The following is a 26,383-nucleotide window of genomic DNA, read 5'->3' on the forward strand; positions in this document are numbered from 1 at the left end:
AGCCTCCCGAGTAGCTGGGACTACAGGCGCCCGCCACCTTGCCCGGCTAGTTTTTTGTATTTTTTAGTAGAGACGGGGTTTCACGGTGTTAGCCAGGATGGTCTCGATCTCCTGACCTCGTGATCCACCCGTCTCGGCCTCCCAAAGTGCTGGGATTACAGGCTTGAGCCACTGCGCCCGGCCAAAAATACAAACTTTTATAATGAAATATTTGAGTTTTACATTACTGGTCATTAGAGGCTTAAGGCTTGTTCAATTTCATTTTTTGTTATCACTCAGGAGTCAAGAAGGAGGCATCAAATGTTTAACAAAAAAATACTAAAGAACTTACATTCATATATCGACAAACTTTTAAAAAACTGAATTGAAAAGTTGCCATAACCAGTTTCAGTGAAGGAAAATCTCAAGTCAGCCCTCATAATAATGATGTTTTCCAGGAAATTAGGTTTAGGGTAAGTGGCCTATTAGAAATTCTGAAAACGTTTTTCCTCTTTTTAAAAAACAGGTCAAAGTAAAAGTAATTGCTTTCTTCGAGTACCTAGTACACTCCTATATACATGTAGGTAGACCAAAAATTACCAGTGGGCTCTAATCTATGTATTTCTTTTTCTTTTCTTTTTTTTTCCTAAGACGGAGTTTCACTCTTGTTGCCTACGCTGGAGTGCGATGGGGTGATCTCGGTTCACCGCAACGTTTGCTTCCTAGGTTCGAGCGATTCTCCTGCCTCAAGCCTCCTGAGTAGCTGGGATTACAGCTGCCTACCACCATGCCTGGCTAATTTTTTGTATTTTTAGTAGAGACAGGGTTTCACCATTTTGGCCAGGCTGGTCTCAAACTCCTGACTTCAGGTGATCCACCCACCTCATACTCCCGAAGTGCTGGGATTACATGCGTGAGCCACTGTACCCAGCCTAGAATTCCAAAAGAAAAAATATACTTGTAAAGAGTGGCAACTTGAAACTCGAGGGATCTGAATTACAGTTCTGTCGTTAATTGGGCATGTGACCTATTATTAGCTGTTAATTTCTTTTTATTTTTAGAGACAGAATCTCACCCTGTTGCCCAGGTAGGATGGAGTGCAGTGAAGTCATCATAGCTTACTGTTTTAACACTGAACTCCTGGGCTCAAGTGATCCTCCCACCTCAGCCTTCTAAGTAGCTAGGACTACAGGCACTCACCACCACGTGTGGCTAATTAAAAAAAAAAAAAAATGTAGAGACAGTGTCTCACAATGTTGCCCAGGCTGGTTTCAAACTCGTAACCTCGAGTTATCCTTCTGCCTCAACCTCACAAAGTGCTGGAATTACAGGTGTGAGTCACCATGCCACCTATATTAGTTTTGTGATCTAAAAATAAAGGAGTTAGACAAGTCTATAAGGTTCCCTTCACAATTCTGAAGTTTGAAGAGTGGAAAATATTTGAGTAGAAAATATCTGGGGGAATTATGTAGATAGTGGTCAGTCTTGTGATATTATTTAATAAGCCAATAATCAAATGCCTTCTTAAACTTACTTTTGTTTTTCCATAGCTACACTGAAAATTTTACTATTCCAGGACCACTCTATTACCCCAAAAAACTTTCCAGTCTCATTTAAACTTTCCACTGTAACTCCTCCATCTTTTTTTTTTTTTTTCCTTAAAGACTGAGTCTCACTCTGTCAGCCAGGCTGATGCACAGTGTCACAATCTCGGCTCACTGCAACCTCCGCCTCCCAGGTTCAAGTGACTCTCCTGCCTCAGTCTCCTGAGTAGCTGGGATTACAGGCATGCATCACCATGTCCAGCTAATTTCTTTGTGTTTTAGTATAGACAAGGTTTCACCATATTGGCCAAGCTGGTCTCGAACTCCTGACCTCAAGTGATCTGCCCATCTTGGCCTCCCAAAGTGTTGGGATTACAGGTGTGATCCACCGCGCCTGGCCTCCATTTCATGTTTAATAATATATATATATATATATATATTTTGAGACAAAGTCTCACTCTGTTGCCCAAGCTGGAGTACAGTGGCACACGCTCGGCTCACTGCAACCTCTACCTCCTGGATTTAAGTAATTCTCCTGCCTCAGCCTCCTGAGTAGCTGGGACTACAGGCAATTGCCACCATGCCTGGCTAATTTTTGTATTTTTAGTCGAGATGGGGTTTCACTATATTGGCCAGGCTGGTCTTGAATTCCTGACTTCGTGATCTGCCCGCCTTAGCCTCCCAAAGTGCTGGGATTACAGGTGTGAGCCACCGCGCCCAGCCGATAAACTTCTTTCTATATTTTTCTAGGCAATCTCTAAAAAAAGACTGGGCTGCAAATCTTAGCTCTCTAATAAGAGATAATATCTAAACACTTGTGTGATTTTGGCAACCAAAGCCTGAGCCTCTACACCCTCCCCTGCAAAATGAAAATATTAACTCCACCATTTCTTTTTTTTTTTCCCCCCAAACAGACAGGTTCTAGCTCTATGGCTCAGGCTGGAGGTTAGAGTTCAGTCACACAATCAAGCTCACTTGCAGCCTCAAACTCCTGGGCTCAAGCAATCCTCCTGTCTTAACCCCCCAAGTAGCTAGGACTACAGGCATAAGCCATCACACCACATCCAACCCTATCCCCCTTTTTAGGACTGGCATACAGACCAAAAGAGACAACAAATGGAAGATATTTGGTAAACTTTAAATCACTACACAAAATGCTCAAGGATTCAGAAAATAGAGAAATTAGTCTTCCTTTTATTTCCAAATTTGACATTTTGGGAGTGTTTGTGAGACAGGGTCTCACTCACTCTGTTGCCCCGGTCGGAGTACAGTGGCGTGATCGCAGCTCACTGCAACTTCAGTCTCCCGAGTTCAAGCGATTCTCCTGTCTCAGCCTCCTGAGTAGCTGGGATTACAGGTGCCCACCACCATGCCCAGCTAATTTAAATTTGGCATTTTTGAAAGTAAATACCTTAAAATGAAAGATACTCTAAAACAGAATCTGTGATAATTTCCAAATGTTTTACATATAATTTGATGATAATGAAACAATCCCATTTACAGATGGAGAAAATTATTATCTACGATCAATAATCAAAGTATTACAGGCTGGGTATGGTGGCTCGCGCCTATAATCCCAGCACTTTGGGAGGCTGAGGCAGGATGATAGCTTGAGCCCTGGAGTTCCAGACCAATCTAGGCAACATAGGGAGACCCTTGTCTCTACAGAAAAAAATTTTTAAGCTGGCCAGGCATGGTGGCAAAGGCATATATTCCCAGCTACACAGGATGCTGAGGTGGGAGGATCACATGAGCCAAAAAAAAAAAAAAAAAAGAAGAAAAAGAAAGAAACCACTATCACTATATACCCTTTTGCCCACTTAAGAAGCTTCCTGGACACTCCACTCTCTTGCCTCTCTTGCCTAAGTATCCTACTAACCCAATGTCATTTTAATAAGGCAAACTAACCTAGGTCCAAAAGTCTATAAATAATAAGGTGGGAAACAATGTAAATCCGGCTAAGGCTAAGACTATAAAAAAAAATAAAAAAAATAAAAAAAAACCCAGCACTATACTACTTCAGTATAACCAATACATTTTGGATAAATTAAAAAAAAAGAAAAAAAAGAAAACTGTCCACCCTACTTACTATAATGAAGGTAATTTTCTTAGAAGTCTGTTATTCATATGGTCCAAAAGAATGTTTTTCTAGCCCTGGTCCATTCTATTTGCATTAAAAAAACGAGGCAAGGGGATATTTAAAATATCATTCCTTGGGCCAGGCATGGTGGCTCACGCTTGTAATCCCAGCACTTTGGGAGGCTGAGGCGGATGGATGACCTGAGGTCAGGAGTTCGAGACCAGCCTGGCCACCATGGTGAAACCCTGTCTCTACCAAAAAATACAAAAATTAGCCAGGCATGGTGGCACATGCTTGTAATCCCAGCTACTCGGGAGGCTGAGGCAGGAGAATCGCTTGAACTTGGGAGGTGGAGGTTGCAGTGAGCCGAGATCGCACCATTGCACTCCAGCCTGGGCAACAAGAGCGAAACTCTGTCTCCAAAAAATAAATAAATAAAATATCATTTCCTGAACCCTACCTCAGACCTGCTGATACATGCTGGTCAGAATCGACATTAAATTTTTTGTTTGGTGGCCGGGCGCGGTGGCTCAAGCCTGTAATCCCAGCACTTCGGGAGGCCGAGACGGGCGGATCACGAGGTCAGGAGATCAAGACCATCCTGGCTAACATGGTGAAACCCCGTCTCTACTAAAAAATACAAAAAACTAAGCCGGGTGAGGTGGCGGGCGCCTGTAGTCCCAGCTACTTCGGAGGCTGAGGCAGGAGAATGGCATAAACCCGGGAGGCGGAGCTTGCAGTGAGCTGAGATCCGGCCACGTCCCCCCAGCCCGGGCGACAGAGCAAGACCCCGTCCCAAAAAAAATAAAAAAAAATTTTTTTTTGTTTGTTTTCTTTTTCAGTAGAGACAAACTCTTGCTATGTGGCCCAGGCTGGTCTTAACTCTGAACTCAAGCGATCCTCCTACCTCAGTCTCCCAAAGTGCTGGGGTTACAGGCATAAGCCCCTGCACCCAGCCTCAGAATCTACTTTTTTTTTTTCCCCCGAGACGGAGCTTTGCTCTTGTTGCCCAGGCTAGAGTGCAATGGCGCGATCTTGGCTCACTGCAACCTCTGCCTCCCAGGTTGAAGCAGTTCTCCTGCCTCAGCCTCCCAAGTAGCTGGGATTACAGGCATGCAGCACCACCTCCGGCTAATTTTGTATTTTTAGTAGAGACGAGGTTTCTCCATGTTGAGGCTGGTCTGGAACTCCTGACCTCAGGTGATCTGCCCGCCTCGGCCTCCCAAAGTGCTGGGATTACAGGTGTGAGCCACCGTGCCTGGCCTGAATCTACATTTTTAACAAGAACCCAAGGTGATTCTGCTGAAAGCCATAAGACTAATAATGGAAAAAGCACTGGGGTAGAAGTTAGAAGACTTATGCAGTAAAGGTAGCTCCTATCCTTAGCAGTTTCACCTCAGATAAACATTTAAATTTCTCAATCTTTTAAGTGGCATTATGTCTCATTCTATACACTGGAGAGAAAAATGAGAAATATATAGGTATATAAAACATATATGCCATATTTAATTCCTGACACCCCCAAATCTTGTAAAAATATGGCTATGTGGAGGGTATAGCAACATCACAGTGATTACTGGTTGCAGAGCTAGAATTGAACCCAGGTGAAATTTCAGATGAGCTCAAAAAGTAGTAACCTGCGGTTCAAATACAGCCTGGTATATGTTTTGTTTAATTTCATTATTTTAGACTTCAAGCCAACATTTATCAATTAGAACATTTCACAGAAAAGAAATCTGAATTTCTGGCTTCTTTTAACAATTTCAGAAGATCCAGCAACACTGAGATTATAATCTTAGGTGGCAACAACCAGCTTCTCTAAACACAGCAAAACTCAAACCACTTGCTATTGTCTCACACTCACTCAATTTCAACTACGTATGCTATCATCAGGCCCCAACTCCTACTTCAGGTTTACATTCTTTGCTCCCTCCTTTTGAACCAAATGGGAATTACAAGAAAACCAAGTGGGAGTTCTAGCTACTGGTTTGGGAAGATTTAGTGAGAAAGGAAAAACTGGATTTAAAACTAATAAACTACATTTGAAAAGATATTATACTACATGAAAAGATATTACACTTTGTTTTCTTTTCCAAGTGTTTAAGTGCCATTGCTTTGAATTTAGGCGGTAAATTTTAAATGAATTTTTGAGATATTTTAATAAAATGTTTATTATAAAACACTTTTTACTTTATCTTATCATTTTCAGATTTCATTCCACTTTAAAATACCAATGCTTCTCGTGGAAGAATAAAGAGATTCCACTAACTCACAGACACCTGTACTCCATGTATCCATCAGTAAGCACAGATGCACAGATAGAAAATAGTTGCTTGCTTTATTCTCACAATCTGAGACTTTTCACATTATTTTTAAAATTTTGAAATTATAAGTTAAATTGCTCAATTCCCTATTAGGCCTCCACTGTACCTTTAACTTCACAATTACTACAGTCATTATACTGTATTAAATTTGTTATATTATTTGTTTCCCTATTAGAAATAAAGCTCTGGAGGGCAGAGGTTCTATCTTATTCACTCTTACTTAGTGCAGATCTGGCACATTCCTTTTCTTTCTTTTCTGGAGACAGTGTCTCGCTCTGTTGCCCAGACGGCTCACTGTAACCTCCGCCTCCTGAGTTCAAGCTATTCTCATGCCTCAGTCTTCCAAGTAGCTGGGATTACAGGTGCACACGTGCGCCAACATGCCTGGCTAATTTTTATATATTTTGGTAGAGAGGGTTTCGCCTTGTTGGCCAGGCTGGTCTTGAACTGGCCTCAAGTGATCCACCTGCCTCGGCCTCCCAAAGAGCTGGGATTACAGTTGTGAGCCACCACACCCAACCCGGATCTGGCACATTTTAAGCATGCAATAAACATATGCAGAATACAAAACAAGAAAAGCAACAATAGAGAATACATAAATGCACAGTAATTACTATCCTTTAGGAATTTACAGTCTACTGAATTAGGTAAAAGAGACACATCAACAAAAATTATACAAGATTGAATATTTAAAATGCCACAGGAAAGAAACAGAAAGTACAAGAAATCAGGGAGGAAATTATAGTATGAGACATAAGTTAGAGTATTTTCTTTTTCCCTGGACACCAATTTCCATCCCTAAATATCTGGCAAAAGTTCTTACCACTCAACTTTAGCCTTAAGTTTCTAGTGAATTTATGCTCATCATGAAGAATATATATGACCACTTCAAGTGCCCTACCAGAATATATTACATTCAGAATTATTTCTACTTTTTCTGGCCTGAATAACTACTGTATATTTCAATTCAGTGGCACTGGTATTTCTCACCACCATCATATCTCTCCAGGATAGACAAATAAGCTAGCACCTACAGTTTAGGTACATTACAGCATATTGGTTAAAAGCATAGGTTTTGGCACCATGATTCTACCATTTATTTGCCTGAAGATCTTGGGCGTGGTAGCTCACGCCTGTAATCCCAGCACTTTGGGAGGCCAAGGCGGGCAGAGGTCAGGAGTTCGAGACCAATCTGGCCAACACAGTGAAACTCCGTCTCTAATACAAATACAGAAAAATTAGCTGGGTATGGTGGCGTGCACCTATAATCTCAGCTATTTGGGAGGCTGAGGCAGGGGAATTGCTTGAATCAGCAAGGTGGAGGTTGCAGTGAGCCAAGATTGCACCACTGCACTCCAGCCTGGGTGACAGAGCAACACTCCATCTCAAAAAGAAAAAAAAGATCTTGGGCAAAGTATTGCTCAGAATGTCAATTTTCTCACCTGTAAAATGGGAATATCTACCTCGAAGAGGACTGAAGTTAGAAAATCCATATCTAAGCACTCAGTAAACAATAAATGATGGCTATTATAAAGGATTAACACTAAATCTAGTGAACAGGGGCTTGTTAGTCAAACATATGCATAAACTGACTATATATTGTCTTCATAGTTGACTTGTTTTATCAGCCTTCATAGTTATACCTTCCTTTCAATTTCCACTGCTATTACTCTTTCAAGTCCTTACCTATATTCATACCCAGACAACTTTCTAAATGGTTTTCCATCTCCATCCTCAGACATACTTTGACCAGACTATTATTTCATTTCCACCACCAATGCCTGGCTGGGGTAATGAAAAGAGATTTAGATGGCAAATCAAAGAATTTGGGTTTGGGTTTCAGCCCTATCATTAAAACATTTTGGAACCCTAAAAATAAATTTCTCAACTGTATAATGCGTTTTAACTTATCTTCAATTTTTTTTTTTTTTTTTTTTTTTGAGATAGGGTCTCACTTTGCACTCGGGCTGGAGTGCAGTGGCATGATCTCAGCTCACTGCAACCTTGACCTTCTGGGCTCAAGTGATCCTCCCACCCCAGTCCTCCAGGTAGCTGGGACTACAGGCGCACACCATCACATCCAGCTAATTTTTTTTTTTGTATTTTAAGACAGGGTTTTGCCATGTTGCCCAGGCTGGTCCTGAACTCCTGAGCTCAAGCATCCACCCACATTGGCCTCCTAAAGTGCAAGGATTACAGGCGTGAGCCAACACACCCGGCCTTCAGTATCTCTTCTTGCTATAAGTCTATACCTCTGCCCTGATCAAAGTGCCTTTGGCTTACAAAATACAATTCCAGATTGGAGGAGCACTAAAGCCTTCCACATTCAGTGTGGCATGACCTTTGGAGGCAGAAGAACTGACATCTGAATCCTGATTCCATAGTTTACTGGTTGCTCATCCTTGGGCAACATACTAGGGACTCTCTTTTTTTTTTTTTTTTTTTTTTTTTTTTTTTTGAGTGGAGGTCCGCTCTGTGCGCCCAGGCTGAGTGCAGTGGCCGGATCTTCAGCTCACTGAAGCTCCGCCTCCCGGGTTTACGCCATTCTCCTGTCTCAGCCTCCCGAGTAGCTGGACTACAGGCGCCACCCACCTCGCCGTGTATTTTTTAGTAGAGACGGAGTTTCACCATATTAGCCAGGATGGTCTCGATCTCCTGACCTCGTGATCCGCCCGTCTCGGCCTCCCAAAGTGCTGGGATTACAGGCTTGAGCCACCGCGCCCGGCCCCATACTAGACTTCTCTAAGACTCAGTTTCTTCCACAAAATGGGAACAACAGTAATTCTCTCAGGGGCTTATTGTAAGATTTAAATGAGTTATTATTCAGTGATTAGCGTATATGAGATTTATATGCTAAGCATATGAGATTTGTGCCCATACTAATATTTCCCATTTCTCCCTTCTAGTTATAGGTCTGTGTGTGTGTGTGTGTGTGTGTGTGTGTGTGTGTGTGTGTGTTGAGACATGCCCTCACTCTGTCATCCAGGCTGGAGTACACTGGCAACAACATGGCTCCCTGCAGCCTCAACTTCATGGCCTCAAGTGATTCCCCCACCTAAACTGTCAAGTAGCTGGGACTAAGGGTGCACATCACCATGCCACGCTAATTTTTTTTTCTTGGTAGAGACGAGGTCTCACTATGTTGCCCAGGCTGGTCTCAAACTCCTGAGTTCAAGAGATGTTTCCACTTCGGCCTCCCGAAGTGTTGGGGATTATAGGCCATCATGCCTAGCCTAGTTTGACTAAGCCTAGATTGAGCCATCGTGCCCAGCCTAGTTACAGTTTTTAAACTGTTCTTGGAGACCTAGAACTCTGCTTCAATCAAAACAACTGGTGGGTTCCCCCCTCTTTCATATACTGAAGTTTAACATTAAAAAAAAAATTGAGGTGGTTTCTTCTGTTAAAAAATGCATAAAATCCACTACACCATGGACACAATCTGCTCCACTAGCCATGCCTACTCTTTGTCAACTGCAATTACCTTGTATACATCAGTATCTCCTGTCTTTGGTAATATCTATTCCTCCCTCCTCAGGACTTCTTAGTGAAGTCACCCCTAGTTATTGTTGTTTTGAACCCTTATGGTATTTTATTATTATTTAGAGAAAAGGTCTTGCTCTGTTGCCCAGGTTGGAGTGCAGTGGCACAATCATAGCTCACTGTAACCTTCAAATCCTAGAGTCAAGCAATCCTCCCACCTCAGCCTCCCAGACAGCTAGGAATGTAAGTGTGCATTACCTTGCCTAATTTTTAGAACGGGTCTAGTTGCCCAGGCCGGACTTAAAGTCCCAGGCTTAACTGATCCTTCTGCCTTAACCTTTTGAGTAGCTAGGACTACAGGCACATGCCACTGGAACTGCAACTTCTTTTCTGATTGTTATTTTGTCATGACTTAACTCACATTTAAGGTCTTTTCATTTATCCTTTAAATGTGATGATCTCCGTACTGAAAAACAAGTAGTCCCTTTCTATTCTATTTCTATCTTACTTTCCCTTTCATGTTTTCCTTTAAAAGAAGGAAACAATGCCCAATATTTATCATGTGCCAAATACTGATCTAGAGTGTGGATGTTTTGCACCGTCTCATTTAATGAAATAGATATTAGCATGTTCATTTTATTTATTTATTTTTTTTGAGATGAAGTTTCATTCTTGTTGCCCTGGCTGTAGTGTAATGGTGCGATCTTGGCTCACCGCAACCTCTGCCTCCTGGTTCAAGTAATTCGCCAGCCTCAGCCTCCAGAGTAGCTGGGATTACAGGCATGCACCAACACACGCGGCTATATTTTGAATTTTTAGTAGAGACGGGGTTTCTCTGTGTTGGTCAGGCTGGTCTCGAACTCCCGAACTCAGGTGATCTGCCCGCCTCAGCCTCTGACAGTGCTGGGATTACAGGCAAGTTCACCATTCTCATTCAGTCTCCTCTCCTGCGATCCCTTTCATCTTTATATTTATTTTAATTTTTGTAGAGACAGGGTCTCGCTATGTTCCCTAGGCTAGTCTTGAACTCCTGGCCTCAAGCAATCCTCCTGTTTTGGTCTCCCACAGTGCTGGGGCTGCAGGGGTGAGCCACCACGTCTGGTCCTTTCCGTTTCTGTTTTATCCCTAAAACCTAACCTCTTACTGTAGACTGCCAATTCTGACGAATCTTGTTTATTATCTGGGCCTCTTCTCTATATTTATTCCATTAAAAAGGTCAAAGGCTCTACTGAAGGGGTGGCCTGCCCCTCCACACCTGTGGGTGCTTCTCGTTAGGTGGAACGAGAGACTTGAGAAAAGAAATGAGACACAGAGACAAAGTATAGAGAAAGAAAAAGTGGGCCCAGGGGACCAGCGCTCAGCATACAGAGGACCCACGCCCACACTGGTCTCTGAGTTCCCTTAGTATTTATTGATAATTATCTTTACCATCTTAGAAAAAGGGAAGTGACAGGATTATAGGATCATCTTAAGGAGAAGGTTAGCAGTAAGACATATGAATAAAGATCTCTGTGACATGAATAAGTTTAAGGAAAAGTGCTGTGTCTTGATATCCATATGCAAACACCTTCATAAACCTTTTTAGTGCATAAACAGCAGCACTGCTAGCAAGTCCCACCTTTCGCCCTAAGGCGGATTGTCTCCTTTCTCAGTAAATAGAAAGTACAATCCGCTTTTACACCAAGATGTTCCATTGTCCAGGGACAGGCAGGAGACAGATGCTTTTCTCTATCTCAACCGCCAACAACCGCCAAGAGGCCTTCTTTCCTCTTGTACTGGTCCTCCTCGGGGGACGATCAGGTCTTTCCCATCCCACGAGGCCATATTTCAGCTTTCCTAGGCAGAGGTCCCTGCAACCTTTGGCAGTGTACGTGTCCCTGGGTACTTGAGATTAAGAGAAGGGTGATGACTTTTAACCAGCAAGTTGCCTTCAGGCACTTGTTTAACAAAGCACACCCTGCACAGCCCAAAATCCTTTAAACCTTGAGTTACCACAGCACATGTCTCTTGCAAGGACAAGGTGGGGGTAGGGTCACAGATTAACAGCATCTCAAATACAGAACAAAATGGAGCCTCTTATGTCTACTTCTTTCTATATAGACACAGTAACAGTCTGATCTTTCTTTTCCCCACATCTACAGGCTCTATATTTTATTTTACTAAATGTGGATCGTGAATAACTAAAATTATGGTTGCCTTTGGCAACTGTATAAAGACTCTAGGACCCGCCGGGCGCGGTGGCTCACGCCTGTAATCCCAGCACTTTGGGGGGCTGAGGCGGGCGGATCACAAGGTCAGGAGATTGAGACCATCCTGGCTAACATGGTGAAACCCCATCTCTACCAAAAATACAAAAAATTAGCCGGGCACGGTGGTGGGCACCTGTGGTCCTAGCTACTCGGGAGGCTGAGGCAGGAGAATGGCGTGGTCCCGGGAGGCGGAGCTTGCAGTGCTCCAGCCTGGGTGACAAAGCAAGACTCCGTCTCAAAAAAAAAAAAGACTCCAGGTCTCATTTAATTATCAGGAAACAGAGATTATAGCTACATGCTTCTTCAAATACACCAGCTCTGTTTATAACTAAGCCTTCCTGACAATCCATACCTTGATTTGTGATTTGGGGGAGCTAAATGTTTGCTATCCCCCCACCAACCTATTCCCATTTTCAGTATCAGCTTTTCCTAAGAAGGGAAAAGGTATAAATATTGATTTCAAAGTCAGGCTTATAGTTGAATGGCAGACACTTAGTAGCTGTATCATCTTTCCAAAACTTTCAATTTACAAAATGAGTGGCCGGGTGTGGTGGCTCACGGCTGTAATCCTAGCACTGCAGGAGGCTGTGGCGGGCAGATCACCTGAGTTCGGGAGTTCGAGACCAGTCTGACCAACACGGAGAAATCCCATCTTTACTAAAAATACAAAATTAGCTGGGCGTAGTGGCTCATGCTTGTAATCCCAGCTACTCGGGAGGCTGATGCAGAAAAATTGCTTGAACTAGGAGGTAGAGGTTGCGGTGAGCTGAGATCGCGCCATTGCACTACAGCTTAGGCAACAAGAGTGAAACTTCATCTCAAAAAAAAAAAAATAATAAATAAATAATAAAATAAAATAAAATGAGCATACGAATACCTATTTCATTAAATGAGACGGTGCAAAACATTCGGACTCTAGATCAATATTTGGCACATAATAAATATTAAGCATTATTTCCTTTTTATAAAGGAAAACACGAATTGAAAAGGGAAAGATAGAAAGACAACTTAGCTTCTGTAAAGATTATTCAGAAAAATGTGTCTATGCCACTATAATATTAATGAAAATATTTTCTCAAAAAATGATTTTTCTTGACGGAGTTTCGCTCGTCACCCAGGCTGGAGTGCAATGGCACGAACTCAGCTCACTGCAACCTCCGCCTCCCAGGTTCAAGCAATCCTCCTGCCTCAGCCTCCCGAGTAGCTGGGATTACAGGTACTCACCACCATGCCCCGCTAATTTTGTATTTTTAGTAGAGGCGGGGTTTCGCCATGTTAGCCAGGATGGTCTCGAACTCCTGGGCTTAGGTGATCCACCTGCCTCAGCCTCCCAAAGTGCTGGGATTACAGGTGTGAGCCACCACGCCCAGACAAAAAATGATTTTTCTTAAGAAATTAGTAAAATATTTATAGTGACTGAGACAGGTCTTGCTTATTTATTTATAGAGACAGGTCTAGTTATGTTGCCCAGGCTGGAAGGCAGGAAGTGCAGTGGCACATCACAGCTCACTATAACCTCCAACACTAGGGCTCAAGCAATTCTCTCGCCTCAGCCTACCAAGTAGCTAGCTACTACCCAAGTAGTTAGGCGTGTGTCATCAGACCTGGTTAATTTTTCTATTTCTGTTAAGACAAGGTTTTATTATGTTGTCTAGGTTGGTCTTGAATTCCTGGCCTCAAGCTACCCTCCTGCCTCAGCCTCCCAAAGTGCTGGGATTACAGGCACGAGCCACCACACCAGGACAGAAGTCAGTGCAATATTAATTCATATTCTAATTTAACAATAAAGCCTAAATTGTAACATTACATGTTTCTATTATATTCTACTGAATTCAAATCTAGTTTGCTGCCTGTAATCCTAGCATTTTGCAAGGCCAAGGTGGGAAGACTGCATGAGGCCAGGAGTTTGAGACCAGTCTGTACAATATAGAAAGACCTCATCTCCAATGGGGGAAAAAAAAAAAAGTATAATTTTCCTTTAGTCATAAAATGTAGTCTAAACATAGTTGAGACTTACGTAATGCAGGCCTTACCCTACACTGTATTCAGTATTTATTTCCTAACTGAAATAAGACTGGCAAGGAGGTATACATAAATAAAACCAAAGAAATACCCCCAACTCTACTCTGTTTTCATTCTGCCTTCTTTAGGTCTTTTCTCAAACAACTACATTTTTTGAATAGTAATACAAGTATATAAATTTTTTTTTTTTTTGAGACAGCATCTCGCTTTGTTGCCCAGGCTGGAGTGCAGTGGCACAATCTTGGCTCACTACAACCTCTACCTGCTGGGTTCAAGGGATTCTCCTGTCTCAGCCTCCTGAGTAGTTGGGATCACAGGCACATGCCACCACACCCAGCTAATTTTTGTACAAAAAATTAGCCGGACGTGGTGGCAGGCGCCTGAAGTCCCAGCTACTCGGGAGGCTGAGGCATGAGAATGGCGTGAACCTGGGAGGTGGACTTTGCAGTGAGCCGAGATTGCACCACTGCACTGGGTGATAGAGCAAGACTCTGTCCCCCCCCCCGCCCAAAAAAAAATTTGGCATGGTGGCATGTTTCTGTAGTCCCCACTACCCATGGGTCTAAGGCAGGAGGATCACTTGAGTCCAGAAGACCAAGGCTGTAGTGAGCTATGATTACACCACTGTACTCCAGCCTAGACAACAAAGCAAGACCCTTGTCTGAAAAAAAAAAAAAAGCTAGATTTGCTGGATTCAAGAATACATCCATTTTAATTTTTAAGTAATCCAAGTTGTTTCCTGTAACGGTTTTCACTAGTTGGTATTTTCATGGCTATGATGTAAGTACCTATTTTCCTATAATCTTACCAGGCTAACGTTGGTCTTTCTCAAACTGATAAATACCTGAAGGAAAGTTGTTCTTTGCCTATAATGAGATATTACAGATATTTTCCCCAGTCTGTTTGTTGACTTTGTTTATGATGAAATATAGCCCAACTTATCCTTTCCTTTTTTGAGACAGGTTTGCTCTGCTGCCCAGGCTGGAGTTCAGTGGCATGATCACAGCTCACTGCAACTTCGAACTCCTGGAGTCAAGGGATCCTCCCGCCTCAGCCTTCCGAATGGCTAGAAATACAGATGCACGCCGCCATGCCCAGTTAATCTATTTTTTAAATTTTTTGTAGAAACGGGGTCTTCTTGTTGCCCAAGCTGGTCTTGAACCCTTGGCCTCAAGTGATCTTCCCACCTTCGCTTCCCAAAGTCCTGGGATTACAGGTGTTTAAGTCACTGTGCCTGGCCTTTTCCTTTTCTTAATGGCTTCTAAGTTTTGGGTTATGCTTAGAAAAGGTTTTCTAATTCAAATATTATTTTAAGATAATAATTCTACCATTGTTCATCCTAGTAACTTTATTTCATTTTTTACATTTAAACCTCTCATTCACCTGAAACTTATGTGGGGTAAGGAACGACAATGGGCACCCGACTTTTAAAATTCTGGGTTGTTATTTAGTTGTCCCAATGCCACGACTGAGTGACTGAGGCTGTTTCTAGATGTTAGATTTTTCAGAAGTTAGACTCAGCAGTAGAGATGACTAGTGAGCTCAGAATTAGTGAACCAGACACCAAAATTAGGGATTTAGGGACTCTAAAACACATCTAACATCAAAAGCACAGATCCTGAAGTCCATATATAAAGCACCTTATAAAGCATATAGAAAGCATATTAACTATTACTGAACCTTGGAAGCCCTAAGGATGCTTATCTCTAATTCAGTTAAAATAACTACATACTATACAATAGGTGTTAATAATAAGCATATATGACATTTTTATAGTCTGTATAATGTGAGTTCACTTACTTTGTTTTCATAACTACTCTTTAAGAAGACAGGCAGAGATTTTAACTTCCATTTATTGCTGAGGAAAATAATTCAGTAATGGTACCTTGTCCCTTTACTCATAGGAAATGGTAGTGCCAAACTCAAACCCAGATCTTGTATTTCCAAATGTTAACAAACTGCCATTACACCCTGCACTAAGTACTTTTACACAAAAATTAGTGAGACTCCCTACTCACAAGGAGTTGAAATAATTTTTTAATAAATATACAGACTGATCACATACTTAATTTAAGTATGAAAGGAGTACACTAAAGTTGAAAACATCATCCTTGGCTTCAAGGAAACTTCAAAGGTCTACAGCAGTTAAAAAAAAAAGCAAGGCTTGCCGGGCGCGGTGGCTCATGCCTGTAATCCCAGCATTTTGGGAGGCCGAGATGGGCGGATCACAAGGTCAGGAGATTGAAACCATCCTGGCTAACATGGTGAAATCCCGTCTCTACTAAAAACACAAAAAATTAGCTAGCCGGGTGTGGTGGCAGGCGCCTGTAGCCTCAGCTACTCAGGAGGCTGAGGCAGGAGAATGGCGTGAACCCAGGAGGCGGAGCTTGCAGTGAGCCGAGATCGTGCCATTGCACTCCAGCCTGGGGGACAGAGCAGGACTCCGTCTCAAAAAAAAAAAGCAAGACTTTAGGGACTGGGAAATAAACCTGAAAGTCAGGAACCATGTCTTATCTACTCTCTCCATGTCTTATGGTATTTACTGCTGCTATAACTAGAATGTAGTGTTAGGTCAGTAAATATGCGTTGGTTGTCTCAATGTACTCATCGAAACTTCCAGACAGGGTGAGATAGGAAATAATATCAGACCCCATTCATTTTTCTTAGGAAGTAAACTTTTGTCTGTCACCAAAGAATCAGCCAAATCATCAAATAGCACTTACACAATGTAACAAAGAAAGTTCGGCACCATTTCTGGGCTACACCTACTGACTAAATGTATTTCACAGAAAAATAAAATTTTGAACTACATTCCATTTCAAAGCTGACAAAAGGTTATAAAACAACTTCCAGAACTGAATCCAGTCTAAATGCTACAAAATACAACTGTCATTCACTCTTGCTTTATTCTGAATTAAACACATCCTGTTTCTATAACAAATAATTGTTCATTATATTTCTCATCGGTAGTGTTTTTTGTGTGTTGTTTCCTTCAGTTATCTTGTCAATATTATCTTTTCTTCAGGTCTTTTATTTTAAATACTAACAAGTATCTGCCATATATAATAACTTTTTTAAAAATTTCTGAAATATTTTAACAAATACTAAGGGAGAATGAAACGTGAATAAGAAAATATGAGTACAAAAATAAACTCAGTTTACAAAGTACAGCCACAGACAACTTCATTCCAGAGTCTGCATGTCCTATTCTCTAATCTATTAAGTGACAAGACATCAGCACTGGAGCCCCAAGAACTGTAACTTTTGTTGGCAAAAGCCTTGAATGGGTCAAAATAATTTTTAAACCTTTGACAAAAAAGCCCAAAAGGACCAGGCTTAAAATTTTAGTAGATGGTTGTATGTGACATATGTTAAGAGTTCTAAACTCAAATAAAAAGGAAAGTTGACAATGAACTAGTCAATGTGAAAAACTTACAAAAGCATAAGCCGAGACATTACATGCGATTCCTAGTCTATAAAATACCAAGGAGGCATCACTGTTTACACTTGAGTGACAGGGCTTTCTTGAGTGGTTATTTATATCAACGGTTTAGTGTGGTCAGAGAAATCTGTCATAAATTGCCTCAATACACAATAAATGTGGATACATTCTAGGTTAAATTATGTGGGTACTACAGAAAGCGATATGTGAGAGAAACCAGCACAATGCCTGCATGTACACTGCTGAATCTGACACTAGGAAAAAAACAGCCAGTTATGAAACAAACTCAATTCTTAATGTTGGAAACAGAATAAGGCTCCATTCTTTTTGGAGAATAAAGATACTAATCATTTAAAACAGATGGACTTCGCACCAACAATGTGGATATACTTAACATACATAACTGTACACTTAAAAATGATTAAGGTGCTAAATTTTGTTATATGTTTTGGAAAGGGTGAGTTTTATTTATTTTTTTTAAACAGAGGGTCTCGCTCTGTCACCTAGGCTGGAGTGTGATGGCCCAAACATAGCTCACTGCATCCTTGAACTCCTGGGCAAAAGTGACCCTCCCGCCTCAGCCTCCCTAATAGCTGGGACTATAGGTGTGTGCCACCAAGCCCAGGAAATAAAAAAAAATTTCTTTCTGTAGAGATGGGGGTCTTGCTATATTGCCCAGGCTGGTCTCAACTCCTGGCCTTAGGTAATCTTTCTGCCTCCTCTTCCCAAAGTGCTGGGATTTCAGGTGCTAGCCACTGCACCCGGCTATGTTATCTGTTTTTTAACAATTAAAAAGAAAAAAGCCCTTCAAATGAGCTTTAAATTTCCCTTGAAAAAAAATTTTTTTTTTTAAGACAAAGTCTAGCTTTGCCGCCCAGGCTGGAGTGCAGTGGCGCGATCTTGGCTCACTGCAACCTCCACCTCCCAGGTTCACACCATTCTCCTGCCTCAGCCTCCCGAGTAGCTGGGACTACAGGTGCCCGCCACCACGCCCGGCTAATTTTTTGTATTTTTAGTAGAAACGGGGTTTCACCGAGTTCGCCAGGATGGTCTCGATCTCCTGACCTTGTGATCCACCCGCCTCGGCCTCCCAAAGTGCTGGGATTACAGGCGTGAGCCACCCGCGCCCGGCCTAAATTTCCCTTGAATTTTTAAATTAATAGATTTATGAGTTATTGAGTACTTACTATATATATCTATTACCATGGAGATGGAGGTAAAATATGGATAAAACCTAATTCCTCTTTTCAAGAAGCTCAAAGTTCAAAGGGAACCAAAATTCTAAACTGTTCTTTTTTGTTTTTGTTTTTGTGAAACAGAGTCTCCGTCACCCAGGCTGGAGTGTAGTGGTGCAATCAAGGGTCACTGCAGCCTCAACTTTCTGGGCTCAGGCAATCCTCCTATCTCAAACCTCTTGAGTAACTGACACCACAGGCATGGACTACCAAGCCCAACTAATTTTTGAGGGGTGTGGTATAGGGGGAGATAGAGATGGGGTCTATGTTGCCTAGGCTGGTCTCAAACTCCTGGGCTCAGGCAATCCTCCTGCCTCAGCCTCCCAAAGTGCTGAGATTACAGGCATAAGCCGCAGCACCCTGCCTAAAATCTCCTTAAAAACAAAAATTGAAAATAACTTTGGATCACCCAAAGTAGGTGAGTAGCCATTTACCTATCCTTTCTTAAACACTCATCTATCTCTTCCCCCTCCTTTCTCTCTGCAGGTTCTAGTTGTACATTAAAGTCTCTGAGGCTTAACATGAAAAATTCTGGGATTCGGCCGGGCACGGTGGCTCAAGCCTGTAATCCCAGCACTTTGGGAGGCCGAGACGGGCGGATCACGAGGTCAGGAGATCGAGACCATCCTGGCTAACACGGTGAAACCCCGTCTCTACTAAAAAATACAAAAAACTAGCCGGGCGAGGTGGCGGGCGCCTGTAGTCCCAGCTACTGGGGAGGCTGAGGCAGGAGAATGGCGTAAACCCGGGAGGCGGAGCTTGCAGTGAGCTGAGATCCGGCCACTGTACTCGAGCCTGGGCGACAGAGCGAGACTCCGTCTCAAAAAAAAAAAAAAAAAAAAAAATTCTGGGATTCAAACAGATTTGCTAGCCACTATGAAACAGCCCCACCTTGTGTGCCTGAACAAAGAGAATAACAATCAACAATGTTCCTGGGTGTCCTCGAATAGAAGAGGTATTTCAAATTGGAGAGAAAAGCAAATCTAGTCTTCTGATCTTCTTCTAAAGCAATCACCTCCATTCAAGTCAACCCAACACTTAAAACTATGCAAACCACTGGGACAAATTCTATCAAAAAGTCATCTCTGTCTCAGTCCTGATTATCTTCTCTCTTCTAGGCTCTTATAAAATATGTGGTCTATCCCATATGAATTGCTCTTAATCAGAGTATTCTTTGTATTGTTTGCAAAGCGTTCTTGTGCCACTGGAAGGAAAATAAGTTTAAAGGTAATTAACGGTGGCTCAAGCCTGTAATCCCAGCACTTTGGGAGGCCGAGACGGGCGGATCACAAGGTCAGGAGATCGAGACCATCCTGGCTAACACAGTGAAACCCCGTCTCTACTAAAGAATACAAAAAACTAGCCGGGCGACGAGGCGGGCGCCTGTAGTCCCAGCTACTTGGGAGGCGGAGGCAGGAGAATGGCCTGAACCTGGGAGGCGGAGCTTGCAGTGAGCTGAGATCCGGCCACCGCACTCCAGCCTGGGCGACAGAGCCAGACTCCGTCTCAAAAAAAAAAAAAAAAAGGTAATTAAATACTTCTATTTCCCCGAAAGAATAGGTTAATGCTTAGTAATGAATATTTCATTAAAACATATTTATTGAGCATCTCCCATGTGTCACCGATGAATAGAATTTGTAGAATTTTAAAATTAAAGGTTTTAATAACTGAAACATCCTGGCCAGGCACGGTGGCTCAAGCCTGTAATCCCAGCACTTTGGGGGGGCCAAGGCGGGCGGATCACGAGGTCAGGAGATCAAGACCATCCTGACTAACACGGTGAAACCCCGTCTCTATAAAACTACAACAAATTAGCCGGGCATGGTGGCAGGAGCCTGTAGTCCCAGCTACTCGGGAGGCTGAGGCAGGAGGATGGCATGAATCTGGGAGGCGGAGCTGGCAATGAGCCGAGATCACACCACTATACTCTAGCCTGGGCGACAGAGTGAGACTCTGTCTCAAAAAAATAAATAAATAAATAACTGAAACATCCTATTTCAAGCCCTGTCCTCTTGGTTTCTCTTTTAATTAATTAACTTTTCTTTAAAAAAAAATCAAGACAGGGTCTTGCTATCTCGCCCAGTCTGGTCTTGAACACCTGGCCTCAAACAATCCTCCTGCCTCAACCTCCCAAACTGCTGGGATTACAGACATGAGCCACTACACCTGTCCTTGTGTTCCTCTCAACACACTTGAATTGATCAGACTCTGGCATTCAAACTGTGAAAATTCATTTCCAAAATCAAAGAACTAGTCAACAGTAGCACACTTCTCCCCAAAGATGCCTATTATACAATAAGCTCCCACATAATCAGATGTAGAGGCACAATGATTCCCATAATTTCTTTTTTTTTCTTTTTTTGAGACAGAGTCTCACTCTGTCGCCCAGGCTGGAGTGCAGTGGCGTGATCGTGGCTCACTGCAACCTCTGCCTTCCAGATTCAAGCAATTCTCTGCCTCAGCCTCCCGAGCTGGGACTACAGGCATGTGCCACCACGCCTGGCTAATTTTTGTATTTTTAGTAGAGACAGGGTTTCACCATGTTGGCCAGGCTGGTCTTGAACTCCTAACCTCGTGATCCACCCGCCTCAGCCTCCCAAAGTGCTGGGATTACAGGCATGAGCCACCGTGCCTGACCAATTCCCGTAATTTCTGAGGCAGCATTCACACCACATCTGCAAAGAACAAACAGTAGCTCTTGAATCTGAGAGAGCTAAAAAGTGAATGCAGTTGGTTGGTTTTCAACTAGGGCGAACTCAGAAGCTGAAATATTAGTATTTTGTTTTTAATCCAAATGACTGGTATAAACAGAGTAACAAATGCAACGGAAACGTTAAGCCATACATTTTCCAGATTTTGATAGGAACCTGAGAAATAACCTCTCTGCTCAGAGAGCCCTCAAAAACCTCTGCTTTCATTTTATGTTTCTTGGAGGTTAGTTTTTCTTTTCTACCACTACATAAATTACTTATTGCAGAGCAAAAGAGCCAGGGCAATCACCAGCTTCAGGGAGAATTTAAAATGATAAAAATTAAATTCTGCTACTGAATGATTCTCTTTATAGTACGGAACCCACAATACATTACTAAATAGCACAAAGAAAGCATACTCTGGTATTTTGCATTCCTTTTACTCCACCCACCCATCACCTCCACCAAAAAAAAAAAAAAATGTAAAACAGGCTGAGCCACACACAGTATGTTTGACTTGCAAGTTTCGATGATACAGCAGCTTACTCTTGTAAATTACTGGCAAATATACAGGCTTAACAGTGACTTAAAATATAGTTATAGGACAAATAGACTATTCTAAGGGGAAAAAGGCAGGGGGGAGAAACCCAAGCACTTTTTAAAAACACAACAAATATATTCAGGTACAACATCTGCATTAGAAATGGTTTTCTTTCTTTTCTTTGATAAATGTAAACACTTACCCTGAAGAGATTTTCCCAATCCCTGGCCCAGCTTCCACCCATGTTTCTGGAGTAAGCGGTGTCCAATATTATCCTGACAGACAGAACAGAGAGACAAACCAAAAATATTCCAATAATATATTCTTCCCTTCCTAGAGACATTTAAACAGATGATGAGCAAGAGATACTTCTACATATATGCATGCAAAAAGGTGCTAATAATAGGGTAAATGTGCCCAATAAGAGGGACATTAATGTAAAAAGAAAAGCTGGCTAGTATTTTATATGGGAAGAACATATGGGGTAAGGGTCCTTTCTGATGGTGTGCTGGGCAACTTTTGTATATAACATCTTAAAATGGAGAAAAGGGGAAAGGGAAAAGGGGAAGAATACATTTATGAAGTTTTAAAATAACATTAAAAAGCATAAAATCAAGGTACTTATACAGTCATATCCACCACCTAAACAGCACCACTTTAAGATTCTATTTTAAAGAAAATATACATTGTGTTTAGTTGTTTTATGTGTCAGGCTTTCATGATACAAAGTAAGTTGTAAGTGTAAGACTGCTAATAATAATAATATATATAATATAAATATTTAACTAGCATGCAGCCAATATTAAACTGAAAAAACAGTGAGGTTAGTAAAACAAGAAATTAAGTTGATTAAACAGAAAAATAAAATGAGCTCAAGCACAGACTGAGTGATGCATTTCAACATGTAGTCTAACAAAAATGCTAAGATGTTAGAATGAAACAGGCCTAGCAATAAGTTAACAGTAAAGAACCATTAGTGCATGTAGGGGGGAGAAACCAACATACATAATGTCTCATCTTCCCAGGAGCACATTCAAAAAGGTATTTCAATGTAAACTGCATGAAAAAATTGCTAGAAACAACAATTAAATGTCAGCTTTCGTTTAAGAGGTCAAGGTATTGGAAACATCTGCAGCCCTTTGTCCAATTCTTTGCTTTTTACAGTTATTGTGAAGTACCAAGATAAGGCTAAAAATAAGCACTAACTGTATATCAGAAAAAATGATGCTATTCATCCAATGGACAACACTGAAAAATTCTAAACACAAAGTATTCTATATGTATTAGAATGTAATTTATAGTATTAATCCACAGAAGATTAAAAGTCGCAATAAAGTAATGTTAGCAGAAAACAAAGGTAAATCATTTGAAAATCTTATATTTCCTGAAGTCAATTTATAAAGCTGACTAAACCACAAATTTCTGCATTAAAACCAAATATTGCACATTAAACTGTTTGTCCGACATCTCCATATTCAATGATAAAGTGCTCTTTGAACTCGCGAGGAAAGAAAAACATTTTTTTACTGTTACCTTCTTTAACCAGAAGTTAGAAGAAGATTAAGCCTCCCATATGCTGTTTGTTTGTTTAAGGACAATTTCCTTCTATAAGTTTATGACAGCATGTAACCTGGAAAACTGGGCTAAGCAGCTAATTATTTCGTTGATGGGGAAAAATCAGGACACTTTTTTTTTTTTTTTTAATAAATACAGCGTCTTGCTCTCCTGCCCAGGCTGGTGTGCAGTGGTGCAATTATAGCTAACTGCAGCCTTGACCTCCTGGGCTCAGGCAGTCCTCCCACCTCAGCCTCATGAGTAGCTGTAACTATGGGTATACATCACTATGCCTGGATAATTTTTTAATTTTTTGTAGAGATGAGATTTCGCTATGTTGCCCAGGATGATCTAGAACTCCTGGGCTCAAGCAATCCTCCCTCTTCAGCCTCTCAAAGTACTGGGATTACAGGCATGAATCCAAGATACTTTTTTAAAAGCAAAACCTGGAGGCAAATTATAATAAAAAATTTGTTTCTAAAACAAAACATATTGTTTCAAATATACATATAAAATCATTATGGTGTACAAAAGTTTGCTGCAAGTTATTTTTGCTCCATACCATCTGAAAGAATTAGAAACACTACTGATTCCAAGCACTGACTTCCACATTACTACACATCACAAAAACTTAATATAACACTACTGCTGCTGCGGCTTCTTCCCTTCCCCGCTCCAAACTGAACTGCCAGGAAAAGCATTCCCTTACCCAGTGCTCAGTGTCTAACTATTTATAACTTTATTACCCCCTAAAAAAGAAAAGACTAAAAGTCTCAATATAAGTAATGTTAGCAGAAAACAAAAAGGTAAACAGGCCCTTATTTTACTACTATGAAAGCAAACTTACCTGTGCAGAAAATCCTTATTTCATATCGTAATTCCTACAACTGAATAATTCTAGAAAGGACAAGGATAGCAGAATGACTCTAAGAATATATGGTTTATTAAATAATTGTTTAATTTCTTAACAGACTCATAACTATATTTGACACCAAGATTTAGGCATTAAACAATGCTGACAAAAATTGTTGCTTCCCCCCCACCATTTTGTTGTTGTTGTTGTTTTTAAAGAAAACTCAATCTTTGGCTAAGTGGAGATGAGACATTATGCTGATTGTGTTATATTATGAATGCACTAAAATAAACAGACAGATGAAGCAGTATGCTATTTCCAAAAGCAGTGCAAGTGGAGTGAAAGCATTTCCATACGAACCTGGCTTTAAAAACTGGGCTGTCAAAAGAACAGTTAAATGTAACACAAAGTAAGAAACTGTCCAATCACTAATGGTCGTTTTTTTTTTTTTGTCTTGTTTTCAATTCACTGCTTGCAAGTAATGTATTTATTAAAGAGTGAAAGCATAAGTAAATTCACGAGTCAAGACCAGCTGAGAGATTCAAGAGCAGCGTGTTGTGACTGACAACAGTGAAAGGAAAAGCAAATGTTAAAGGGAGAGGGAGAAAAAAAGAAAAAATTAAGGTTATACACATTAGCACCACTTTTACAAAACCACTCAAGAGGATGGCTGTCACCTTCTCAGAAAAAAAAATCATTGATAGAAAATGGTAGTGGCATTTCTCTTCTAAAACTTTAGTTTAAAACTGTTCTTTAATTAAATCTACTTTCTCAGGGACTATAATAAAATATTTAACATGCCACTCTAAGTCCTTCCAATCATAACAAAGGCAACAGAAACAATAGACACTTCTCCCATAATCTGCTCCCCTCACCAACCTCCTAGGGTAAGTGAATGAGCAATACAGAAAATCTGGACCTTTCCCATCATTTCAAACTATCTGCTTTTGGAGGAAAAGAGGCAGCTCTGTGACTCTGCAGGAAGGGCTAGTATTCAGTATGGTCCCCTTTCCTACCAGCAAAAAAAAAGGTTTTATAAACACTTAACAAGAAACAAAAAAGGTTTTTATAAAACACTTCATCAAAAAATCCAATCTTAAGGTAAGGTTTTATAAACATTCATCAAAAATCCAACAGGCTTAAGGATGACAGCTAACACAAGGAGGCACACCAAAATAATTTATAACAAAGTGAAACAAACCAGACTTGTCTACCTCTGAAATGATCAAAATTTTCTCTGTGAAAGAACAAGAAACTCAATAACCAGTCTGTGGGAAACAAGCAATCTATTCTTTCTGCTTACGACTGTAATTTTTGCCAATTATTCCAGGATTTTTTTTTTTTTTCAGACGGAGTCTCACTCTGTAGCAGGCTGGAGTGCAGTGGCGCAATCTCAGTTCACAACAATCTCCACCTCCTGAGTAGCGGGGACTATAGAAGCATGCCACCACACCCGGTCAATTATTTTTTTTTGTATTTTTAGGAGAGACAGGGTTTCACCACGTTGGCCAGGCTGGTCTCAAACTCCTGACCTCAAGTGATCCGCCTGCCTTGGCCTCCCAAAGTGTTGGGATTACAAGCATAAGCCACCACGACTAGCCCACGGATGCTATTTATAACACCAAGTTGGCACAAGTAGCTTACAGCTCAAACAGGTAATCTAGACAGAACAAGGGCAATGAACACTAAATTTCTTTGTTCCTTTTTTTTTTTTGAGACGGGATCTCACTCTGTCACCCAGGCTAGGGTGCAGTAGCACAGTCACAGCTCATCGCATTCTTGACCTGCAAGGCTCTCAAGTGGTCCTCCCACCTCGGCCTCCCAAAGTGCTGAGATTACAGGTGTGAGCCACCATGCCCAGCCAATTTATTTCCAAAGTAGTAATTATTTTAAAATAATTTTAAAAAAGTAACTCTCTACTTAATTTCAGTTACTATAATAATGACTAAAATCTTTCAGTTTTGTTTTTTAAATATATAATTTGGGGTTTAATTATAATCTCATAGAACCAAAAATAAATTACAGAAAATATTTTCATTTCAAATACTCTGGTTAACAACTAACAAAGATGCATGATAGAGGTAGTCTGTTTACACTTTTTTTTCTTCTAAAGTCAACTTGATACAATTTAAATGTACATGGAAGAATTCCAAAGAAATCCGAACTTTAATAAATAAGGTAAAGCTTATTTATTATGCAGAAAAGCTGGTTTTCTACATAATTCAGAGTTCTCACAAACCACCTATTTGTTTTCTCTCTCTGCTCAAGACCCCAAAATGGTGGCTGTGTGGCCTGTTCTTTGGTTGGAAATGAAGTTCTTCTAATTCTGGTTAAACCATGGAGCTATGCTGAAAACTCACACTTTTCACCTAGATTACCTTAGTTGTCCT

The 26,383-nt window shown here is 41.1% G+C and overlaps 1 protein-coding gene across 5 annotated transcripts in view; it reads right to left on the reverse strand.

Moving 5' to 3' along the window:
* The window catches only part of GPATCH8 (G-patch domain containing 8), a 115,534-nt gene that overhangs the window by 50,170 nt on the left and 38,981 nt on the right, over nucleotides 1-26,383 (reverse strand). For 3 of the 5 annotated variants that reach the window (XM_017876071.1, XM_017876072.1, XM_017876073.1), the window contains exons 3-4: nucleotides 24,354-24,371; nucleotides 21,789-21,861 (exon numbers count right to left, since the gene is read on the reverse strand). Coding sequence is in view for 1 of the 5 variants with exons in the window: in XM_017876070.1 (XP_017731559.1) it covers nucleotides 21,789-21,861 (73 nt within the window). In the remaining 4 variants the exon portion in view is untranslated. The remainder of the gene's footprint in view (nucleotides 1-21,788; nucleotides 21,862-24,353; nucleotides 24,372-26,383) is intronic. The other 2 variants (XM_017876070.1, XM_017876074.1) reach the window with 1 other exon arrangement.

This window comes from Rhinopithecus bieti, unplaced genomic scaffold (assembly GCF_001698545.2).
Source record: "Rhinopithecus bieti isolate Rb0 unplaced genomic scaffold, ASM169854v2 scaffold_10088, whole genome shotgun sequence".
Lineage (NCBI taxonomy): Eukaryota > Metazoa > Chordata > Mammalia > Primates > Cercopithecidae > Rhinopithecus > Rhinopithecus bieti.